The sequence below is a fragment of the Bombina bombina genome, chromosome 1, assembly GCF_027579735.1.
Source record: "Bombina bombina isolate aBomBom1 chromosome 1, aBomBom1.pri, whole genome shotgun sequence".
Taxonomy (NCBI): domain Eukaryota; kingdom Metazoa; phylum Chordata; class Amphibia; order Anura; family Bombinatoridae; genus Bombina; species Bombina bombina.
In genome coordinates this window covers 1,453,722,797-1,453,733,927 of record NC_069499.1, presented here as the reverse complement: position 1 = coordinate 1,453,733,927, position 11,131 = coordinate 1,453,722,797, and the positions used below count along the sequence as shown (strand labels likewise).

At 38.2% G+C, this 11,131-nt stretch overlaps 1 protein-coding gene across 1 annotated transcript; it reads right to left on the bottom strand.

Annotated features, from left to right (window-relative positions):
* Nucleotides 1–1,621: 1,621 nt before the first annotated feature.
* ALYREF (Aly/REF export factor) lies at nucleotides 1,622–10,583 on the bottom strand. The gene is made up of 6 exons (XM_053705846.1): nucleotides 10,233–10,583; nucleotides 5,259–5,390; nucleotides 4,414–4,561; nucleotides 4,275–4,341; nucleotides 4,026–4,197; nucleotides 1,622–3,280 (listed from the first exon to the last, which is right to left on the bottom strand). Exons 1-6 carry the CDS (start codon nucleotides 10,464–10,466, stop codon nucleotides 3,266–3,268), a joined length of 768 nt encoding a protein of 255 aa, XP_053561821.1. The 5' UTR covers nucleotides 10,467–10,583; the 3' UTR covers nucleotides 1,622–3,265.
* Nucleotides 10,584–11,131: the final 548 nt, after the last annotated feature.

Here is an 11,131-nt window from a genome sequence, read left to right as displayed (position 1 = left end):
TTTTTAAAGACAGAATATGATCTTTATTGCTTAAAGTGAAATCAGTACATTTGGTACACATTCTAAGAGGGGGTTCCACAATGGCTTTTAAACATAATTAACAAGGAGTTTCCTCTATGTCAGACATGTTTGTACAGACTAGCAATTAAATCAAGTTAACAAGCAAATATAAGAAACGGTACTGTGCCTTTAAGAGAAACAAATTGTCAGAATTTGAAAAACAGTGAAAAAAGGCAGTAAATCAAACAATTTATTCAGTGTGTATAATAAGCTAACAGAGCATTGCACCCACTTGGAAATGGATGATTAACCCCTTAGTTCAAAAAAAGATAAAAAAAAAAAAAGATAGGTTTTTTTAACAGTCACACCAAACTGCCACAGCCTTGCTGTGGGCCTACCTTCCCCAACAAACGATTTTGGAAAGCCTAAGAGCCCTTTAGAGATGTCCTATAGCATTCAAGGGACCCGACACCTGGAGGAAGCTGGATGTCTTAGTCTGTAAAAGTTACTGCGCCAAAAAAGCGCTAAATTAGGCCCCTCCCACTCATAGTAACAGTAGAAAGCCTCAGGAAACTGTTTCTAGGCAAATTTAAGCCAGCCATGTGGAAAAAAAAACTAGGCCCCAATAAAGTTATCACCAAAGTATATATAAAAACGTTTAAACATGCCAGCAAACGTTTTATATTGTAAATATTAAAAAAAAAAAGTGTATTACCTCAGAAAGTAAGCATGATACCAGTCGCTATTAAATCACTGTATTCAGGCTTACCTTAAATAAATTTGGCATCAGCAGCATTTTCTAGCATTCACAACTTCTAGAAAAATCTTAACTGCACATACCTCATAGCAGGATAACCTGCACGCCATTCCCCCGCTGAAGTTACCTCTCTCTTCAGTCATGTGTGAGAACAGCAATGGATCTTAGTTACAACCTGCTAAGATAATAGAAATCACAGGCAGAGTCTTCTATTTTTCTGCCTGGAACAAAATAGTACAACTCCGGTACTATTTAAAAATAATAAACTTTTGATTGAAGCAAAACAACATTTCACCACTTCTCTCTTACTACCTCCATGTTTGTTGAGAGCTGCAAGAGAATGACTGGATATGGCAGTTAGGGGAGGAGCTATATAGACAGCTCTGCTGTGGGTGTCCTCTTGCAACTTCCTGTTGGGAATGAGAATATCCTACAAGTAATGGATGATCCGTGGACTGGATACACCTTACAAGAGAAATAAGCAAAACTACACACTTCTAAAACACTCCCAGATTGGCTATATAAATGGATCATTTTTAAAATCTTAAATCTAAACAGTTCATTTTTAATTTTACATAAGAGCAAATATACTATGATAGTGGGTGATAGTAGCATAAGGGAAGTCATTTCTGCAAACTAGGGGCAACAACCCTGTTGCCACCACGGACAGAAATGCAGGTTTCTTTAATAGCTATACTCAGACAAACAAAATTTATTTATATATAAAAAAAAAAAAAAAACTGGAAGGTTTATAGATAATATCCTTGCTATCAACAAAGTATAGTGACATTAATTCAAGTACACAATTTGCCCCAGAAGTAGCCAAGGATAGATTATTAGTAATGCTATACTTTCCCCAAAGCATATTGTTGGAAGCTATCTTTATTTATAATGTAGACCTTGATGCTTTAAACAGCTATAACAATTCACAAACATAACATGAATAGGATTTATGGAATTACAAATGTACATTGTTACAGTCAAAAATACAGATTTTATGCTGGGCTGCACAGAACAGCTCTACAGTTAATGAAAGAGGTAGGATAATTTGATCAGTTGACTTTATCATGATCCTTAATTACATGGTTCAGTCAATGTACAAAGCCTTTGTAATATAAAGGCAGTTTGAAACCAGCATAGGTAGAACATTAAAACACTTAATAGTTCCAGGTTAGAGGTTTGTGTTAACCCATTCTAATAAGAGGCAGAACTTTAAACATCTTGAATGTAATTCACAATCATACATTAAAGGTCTGCTATATACAGAAATAGTTAAAAACCTAGGGATACCATATTTCTTTTTTTAGTTATGTCAAATTGATACTTGCACTTAATTTGAATATGATATTAAGCTTCATATTTTCAGATGAATGCATAGCATAGACATACAAAAACTGAAGTTATTTTCTATAGAAAAAGATCTAATAAGTCTTAAGTCTATTTCGGGGGGTTAGATCCCCTGGAGTGCCACGGATTATGCTACAAAATTATAAAGGGTATATTAGAGGTGATTAGATACATTTCTTTTCAAATTAATCAAAAACAAGATGAAACAAAAATTGAATACTGAAGTCAACCACGTCGCTATTAAAAAAAAAAAAAAAAAAAAAACACTTACTTTAGAAAAATATAGCTTCATTTTTAACTGTATGAATTCTACCAGAGCATGGCTATGGGGGGAAAATTAAAACCCACCAACACTTAACAGCAGTTAGTCTCAGCCATAAAACCAGTACATTTGCTTACCCAATATTGGGTTTTCATTAAAAGCAAACAGCCCATCGCTGAAACAAGAGTTTTCTCCAGAAACCTGAGCACCAGCATTTAAAGAGACTGCTATGTCTATACAGAATGTGACAGCTTAACCCCTTCATACCAGAGGTAATTGTTTAAGGTCAGAACAAAGTAAACACTTGCTTGAAAACAAAGTCACGCTACAGTGAATGCAATTTCAAGGCTGGGATTGGATCATGGGGGACTGCCTATGATACTAGGCACCCCCCCCCCCCCAATCTTAAATTTCAGTACATGGAAAACATTCGCCTAGGCAATGACCAAGTAACAAATCCCAGCACAACTCCAGTGTTTAATTTAAATAAATGAGACAGACACAGGAGGTGCAGACCCAGTGGGATTTAATAGTCACAATACTGATTTTGCTGCCCCATTCAGAAGACAATTATATTAAAACTGCTAAATGCAGCAAGATCAAGAAAACCACCCAGATACACTCAGACCCCCCTTTTTCAAGAACAGCAACTGAGTAACAAACATTTGTTTTTTTTATTAGGAGGAAGGTGTTTAACCCCCTACCCAGAACACAACCAGTAAAATGTATCCCAAAAATAACTTCGTACAAAACAGATCTGCTTTGGAATTAAAAAAGGAGAAAAAAAAAAAAAGTAACTTTACATGAGTTTAAAACCTATATGAAATTAAAAGCAAAACAATTGTTCTGTAGAAAGAATCCATTTCCAGAGCCAGTGAAAGCACAGGAATGTAAGGAGATTAGCTGGTATCCATCTGCAGAGAAAAAAATAAAAAATTAATATTACACCTCCTATAGATATCAGAACCTTCCCCCACACTCCCAACACCTGAGCACACCATGCAGCTGTTTGTAACACTTGGGGGGGGGGGGGGGGGGGGGAGTGACAGCTGCATTAGCTGTGATAACCATTTGTATGGCAGAAGATCAAATGACTAGTTATGTTGGAAGACGGCCTTAAGTTCCTGAGAGGCTAAGATCAGCCACTTGTGGCATTCTCCTATATCTGAAACTTTAATCAGTTATACATATTAGAGTTCAATCCCCTCAAATATGGTGAGGAGGAGTGCATACTAGAATTGCAACATAGGTCTCTAATTGGCTTCAGCAGAGATTAGGAACAATAACTGTTTGACTACTCCAACACCACATCTGATTGGCTTCTCTAAATAGGTGGGTGGAGTGTTTCTACTGAAACCAATTGCAATAAAGGTGCTAATGCATTAAAAAATAGTTTCAAACACCCACTAAAAGGAAAAACAAAAAAAACCTATAAAAAAGGGCTAATAAAATCCACTTTGAGACTCCAGCTCCTAATGAGCAAGTGCAAAAGTAAAATATATACATATGTGCATTTTATTGATTGGCAAATGGCTGTCACATGTAAGAGGGGGAGGGAAAATGGATTGTCTGTCAGTTATGCAATTCTACTTTAAGTGTTCCTTAAAAAGTTTCCAGACAAAGCAGATCTTCACATGCCAGTCAACCCACTTGACTCACCCGGGCATTGTAGGCATCAAGCTGAGCATCCAGCTCTTCTGCAGAAAGTTGCTTTGTGTTTCTCCCAGTTCCCCGTCCACGACCTCTATTTCCACCTCTGCCCCCTCGTCTGTTTCCAGCGCTAAACCCAACTTGTCCCCCACGCGGCCGAGTCAGTCCTCCCCTGCTTAAACTTGTGGGACAAAATAAAAATGAAAAACTAATTCATATTCTGTATCAAATGCATTCATGTTACCTAATAATGCTCACCTTTGTACTGGTGGTCTTCTCTGTGCTTCTATCTGTGATGTGACCAACTGGATGTTCATGGGCCGTCCTAAAACAGTTGTCAAGTTAGAATTCATACTACTAAACATAAACATTTAGTCAGAGGCAGATGAAGACTTACCGTCCAGAGGAACACCATTATACTGCTTCATGGCTTTGAGTGCATCCGCCTTCCTCTCAAAATGCACATCTGCAGTCCCTAAACTCCTTCCAGACCTGTCATAGTGTACAGCCGCTTTCTTCAGAGTGCCAAATTCTGCAAAAAGTTCCTGCAATAATCATAGTTTTTAGCAAAAAGCCACCCATCCATAAAGGGGCTGTAAAGTCACTCATGATTCAGATTAAGCATGCAATTCTAAATAGACTTTTCAATTCACCTCTATTGAGAAATATGCTTGTTCTTTTATGGAAGAGTAAACTCTAAAGGGGCTGAGGAGTGTGCATGTATAACATTGCTATAAATATGTTTTTAAACACTGTTGCCATATGTCTTAAGACATTTCCATTTTGATGTGCTTGCATAGGATTACTATAACAGAAGGGTACCAAGAGAACTAAGCAAAGCACATTTTAAAAAAGTGGATTAAAATGCCATTCTCTGTCCTGTCCATTTAAAGTGATGGTAAATTATTGCGTTTGTGAAACACTAGGATTTACCATTGGAAGAAATAAAGGTGACTCAGTCATGAAGTATAAAATATATCATGCTGAAAGCTCCTTTGTTTGAAGCATTCGCAGCACCTCAGGCAGCCTGCAGCAGAATGCTATTTTGCGGAGCAGTGACGTTTCAGGCAATCAGTGCGGTGAACGCTTCAAACTGAAAGTCCCCTTTATTTGATCCAATAGTAAATCCTAGCGTTGGACAAAACAGTAGGATTTACCATCACCAAGTTTCATTTTAACTTTGTCCTTTGACTAATGTGGTTTAAAATAACTGGTAAAGTTACTTCAAACATCCCTACTCACCTGAATGTCTGCATCAGATACACCAAAGTCTAGATTTGACACAAGAAGTTTCCCTCCAGTTTCCATGCCAGCACCAGTCCCAAAGCCACTATCAAATAGATCATGTTGCCACTTGTCGGGAAGCTGTTTCGGCTAGGGGGGGGAAACAAAATTAAATTTTTTATAAACACATACACATAACATACATGCAGTTATATGAAAATTGGTGTAATAGACACTACTATAAAGAAGAATATGCACAGATACTGATCTAAAAATAAAGTATAAAGCTTTAAAAAAAAAATTAAATAGAAGCTCTGACTTTAACACTGTTGATGAGGTTTGGCTGGAACACCAATTGAAAGTGGCTGGGAAATCAGGAAGGGCAAACACTAACCCCCCCCCACTTCACAACCAGGAGTTTGTATACATAAATATAGATCTAAAACGTTGGGGCTTGCATAGGAGTCTGAAAATCAGCACAATGTTATTTAAAAAATAAGCTTAGATACAGGGTAGCATTTCAAAAATGAAGAGATCACTAACTCTCTGAAAAATGCATTGGCCAAGCTGCACCCTTAAACATAGTTGTCACTAAGAAGCCACTGACCTATTATGGATTAACTAGGTACTAAAACTATGGACACCACATCAACACGTGCAACTTCGTACTATACTATCTACTTCAATTAGCAAATGTTTAAAAGGGGCCATTAAATATGGTTTTCAGTTTATCAGCACTAACTATGGTGTCTTAGTATGAATGCCGGATTTGCATAAAAGAAATTAACACTCCCAATCAGAGCATGTTTTACATAACCCCTAATAGATAATATTGCCAATCAGAAGCCATCCAACCACCCAAAGAAAAGCAAAAACAAAGACTAACATCCCTGCGTATCGCTATTAAGATAGTTACAACCTAAGACTAAAAAGGGACATGAAACCGGCAAGCCTAAACTGCCAACTTCAGAGATATAGGGTGGATCAGTGTTATTGAGAGCATTAAGAGTTAGTCAGAATTTCAAGTTTAATTCTGGAGGCTAGAGGAAGCCAGTGAATAGATTAGCAGAGGTGTGCAGCAGATGAGTAGCGACGTGTAAGGAATATCAGCCTGGCAAAGGCATTTATTAAGGATTGTAAGGGAGATAGATGGCAGCTAGGGAGACCGGAGAGGATTGAGTTGCAGAACCTTGGGGTACCCCAACAGAAAGTGGTAACGGGTCAGAGGATGTACTAGAGAAGGTAACACTAAAGGTCTGGTTAGACAGGTAAGAGGAGAGCCACAAAAGAGCTGTGTTAGATACCAAAGGATTGGAGCAAGAGTGTGGTCAACCTTGTCAAAAGGTATACACGAGTGGGCGAGTTTAGGAAATGGCAGGGGACCAGGATTGGGGTATATCACCAGTAGTTGGTATAAATAAAAGTGACATAAGATGATAGATGGAGAGAGTTTAGGAATACTGTATATGAAGTTAGAGCAGAAGTGATGCGATGATAAAGGGGATGGGCTGATGTAGGTAGTGACAAAGGAACTTTCAGCATGAAGTATACTTATGACTTAGTCATCTTCATTTGTTATAATGGTAAATCGATTTACCACCACTTAAATCCAAAACTGCATATACTTTTGTCCTTGTATTCTGGGATGTTTTCATTAGCGTAGACAATTTTTTTTTTTAAAAATGGATAAATGCTTTGCATATCCAACTTACAACTTCATTGCTGCCCCAAGCATTCCTGTGCACAAACATTTAAGTGAGAATCTGTGGGGTTGATTAGGAGAGAGGCAGTTGGAGTGTGTGTTTGTGTGGGAGGGGGGCAGTGAGCAATCAGCACCCATTTTCCCCTCAATTAACACTCAAATGTGCAAAAAGAGGTTTGCATGAGGAGGTTTATCTTGTTAATTGATGTCATGACTGTTATGACTATTCCTTACCCCCTTTTTGCCAATACCTGTAACATCGGAACAAAGTTCCGATGTAAATAAAAAAAACTAAATCATACATGCGATCGTGAGATTTTAATGATGGGATTGGGTCTAGGGGGAGTGCCTATGATGCTAGACACGCCCTCCACGATTCCAGTTAGAAATCCAAAGCTACTTCAGTAAAGCAGAACAGGTAGGACATTGTATGCCGTCCTAAGGACTCTAAAGTCCAACACAGTTAGGACAGCATGGAATGTCCTAATGGTGTTAAGGGGTTAAATAGCTGGAAGAGGACAAGAGGAAGTACCCATCTATTAAAATTTAAAAAAAATTGATAGTCAACCTCCTGTTCTCAAAGTATGTAATATAACATGCTATGTAGATACTTCTGATTGTTCTACATGTTTCTCTTGTATAGTCTTAAGTCAAAAAATAATGTCACCAAGAAGTATTGTTCTGGGTACTAAAACCATGGATACAGGCAACTTGCTGTCTTTATGTAGAAAGCTTATGAGTTGAGCTACTGATTATAGCCAACAAATTAAAGAGATGATAAATTTACCTTGATAACACAATAAAACTTGCCCCTCAAATACTGAACATTAGAGTAAATTGTGTGTTTTGTTAATTGTATGACTTGCTATATTAGATAGCAACCGTCAAATTCTCATTTGGGTTAGGAGTATGTATCCCCTGAACCCCCTTAAGCATGTAAGCCTAAGAGTCCAGCTGTTTGTAGATCACCTTAAGAGCTGACTACAACAGTGCAACTCTTGGCAGGACCCTCTACTCATTTGATCACTATAATTGTTTTGTTGTAGTCTCCCTTTATTTGTAGAGCGCCAACAGATTCCGCAGTGCTATAAACAACCAATAATATTAAAAAAATATGACAGAATGAACACGTGTGCATTAGTTGAATAACGGAAGAACAGTCACCGTTTACTAGAGTTGCACCAATACCATTTTTTAAGACAGAGTACAAGTACCGATACTTGTTTTCAAATACTCGCCGATACCAATTACTGATACTTTTTTTTTTAATGTCATGTGACAGTTTACCAAGCACAATACAGACTAATTATTTAAGATTCCTTCTTTATAATTATGAAGGACTGTAGCTCAAAAGATATTATGAAATAATAACAGGTTTTTATTTGTCACAAAGTTCACAGAACATGTTTAGAAATAAAAATATTACAATAAAATATATTAATAAATAACAAATATAAAATTACAACCAACCAAAAGTGCCATACAGTAAAAAATAGAACAGAATACTGTTTAATCATGGCGAACAACACTATGGGCTAGATTACATTGGACTGGTAAGCTTTACCAATGCTCTCATTACACGTCCTACTCCACTAAAGGCTATGGAGTTGGAAATGTGAACAGAGCATTGGTAAATTTTACCAATCAAATGTAATCTAAATCTAGTCCTATAATTGCAGGATGAGTGTTCATTGTGATTAACTTAATTTTTCCTATGAGTACTCTTCCTGCTATTATATAAGCTAAGATGTTCCTCAGAGTACAGTATGTTTTGAACATAATTGTGCAAGATGAGAACTAGCAGTATAAAAGGCAATCTAGCAATTAGAATCATTTTTCAAAAGTTAGTGGCAAGTTCTTTTTAAGGAACAGAACAGAAGCATCTCTGCATGTTCAGCTATAAGTCTGTTTTTGCTATCAGTAAGGAGGTTCAACTTCCCACACTACGGCATGGGGCAGAAATATATTTTTGGGCCATTTTAGCCAGAGCTGGAAATCTCAGTTTATTAACTGCCCAGTACTTCAGGGGTTTGTTAGTGTAGTCTCCACTCCAGCTTTAAATGAAATGGGAACATGCAGTTTGAAAAAAAAAACCACCACAAGATAGCATATGGGTAGTAAGTGTAGATATCGGTTTAAGTATCAGTGCATTTGCACGAGTACAAGTACTCATTTGCACGAGTACAAGTATCGGTGCAACCCTACCGTTTACATGAGGCAGCTGGTGTTCTTCGTTCTCTCGACTTGCTATCTTTATTTGATAAAGCAAAAAGTTTACATTTTTGCTTTTTAAAATAAAGATAGCAAGAGAACTTAATAGTTAAAAATTTGCATGCTCTCCGATTCGTTAAAAAAAAAAAGTGGTTTTAGTATCCCCCTAAACATTGCTTAGTTGAGAAATAGATATACAGGGTTTATTTGTAACTAAAGCTTTAGGAAATAGCATTGTGTAGTGAATTTACAATAACTATGTCCTCAAACCACATTCTTCCAAAACTGAGCACAGTAGCACACTACACATCCATACTAGCCATTCCAGGACAGGTTGCTACATAGCTGATATCTCTCCAAAGAGATTGCCAAGTTAGCAAGTATATTAAAGGGCTTAGTAATGCATATGTCCTATTTCCCATAAAAAGAACAAGAGGTTATAATCTCAAGATGAAAGTCGATTCAAGAGAGATTTGCAAAAACTCATCTTTAAAAAAAAAAAAAGTGATTGGTTTGAGTAGTAAACTTCCATGTTAGGTGTAATGACAATCTGGGGGGGGGGGGGGGGCTTAAAAAGTGCCTGGAATATGTATACAGCTATCCTACCAACTAGATAAGTTTATACTTTAAGGAAATATTGGGCAGACTTGCTGGGCCTATGGTACTTATCTGTATATGTATGTAACTAGTGCCAATAAACACCCGGCATGCCCGCTCACAAACACCTGATGCGTCTCACTAGGTTCTCATTACTACGGATCACTATTCACTAATAAACAGTACGTGGCCTCCTACAACTACAGATAACTAATACACTATTAACCCTGTCAGGTCTGTGAAGCAAACCAAACCCGAAGGCCCATGACACATACACAACAATGTAATTACAATCCAGCGTCTCAGTGTCAGTGACCACAAAACGGAGATAAGGCCTCAGAAGCCTACAAGCAGAGCAGTAGCCCGCAAGACGGGCTCCTAATGTTAAACATAAAAACAATACGCGGGCCTGGCTATTTTTTTTACTCACCAGGAGCCCAGTATTACCGCGAGCGCGGCCATTCAATCCCCCTCATACATACCCGACTATAAGGAGCTGGACGATTCCTCCCTCCCCTATTGAGAATCGGCCGCGTCCTCAGAGGACCCCCGCCTCCAACCGCTCCAGCACCCCGGCCTCCCATCCGTCCTCCGATTGCTCCACGGCTCACTCCGCCTCGGGCCCCCCTTCCTCCTCCGCGCGCACGGCCTGTACTCCGCTGCGTGCGGTTCATTTTAATGATGTCGTCCAGGGACATATCCATTTTGTCCCCCATGTTCACAGCAGCGGCGGTCGGTGTCCGGGTCACGTGGTCGGGTGCGGCTTCCGCTCCAACAATACAACGGACGGTCTGAGCCGCGCTTATATAGCCCCGCCCACTGACCCCACAGGCCTTGCGTCATTTCCTGCCCGGGCTTCATACTTTCCGGTTTTTGACCCGCAAAATTGCCTGCGTTCCAAGCCTTTACTATGATTGAAATTAAAAAGTCGTGGTCTTTAATACTGAGTTAAATCTCCCATGCTAGGTAACGATTTCTCTATAAACAAGTACATCGGTATAAAGTTGTTATACTGTAACTTTACTATAAATTAATCACTTTGGGGATAGAAGTATAACAACCACGCTGGTATTGTACTTGCACAGCTGGCTGTATGTAAGGCGAGATTGATATAAACAACTGTTCTGGTTGCTAATAGTTTGTCACTTGTAGAATAAATTATTCTATTTATTAAGGTGACAAGAAGGGTAGAGTTGCCATAGACTTATATGTAATGGTGTATAACACACATGGGTAACAACATAATTTTTCCAACAGGGTCGATAATTAAAATTATACTCTAAAACAATAATCTTTATATAGACAAATCATTTATATATTTAATACAATCAATAAAGTGTTATATTTCAGTTTTGCATAACCAACACAGTTATAATAATAC

Coding starts and splice junctions, on each gene's coding strand:
- ALYREF (XM_053705846.1), bottom strand. CDS start 10,466: ATGGGGGACAAAATGGATATGTCCCTGGACGACATCATTAAAATGAAC. Junction 4,562..5,258: donor TATCTGATGCAGACATTCAG/GTGAGTAGGGAT, acceptor TGATTATTGCAG/GAACTTTTTGCAGAATTTGG. Junction 4,342..4,413: donor TAATGGTGTTCCTCTGGACG/GTAAGTCTTCAT, acceptor CAACTGTTTTAG/GACGGCCCATGAACATCCAG.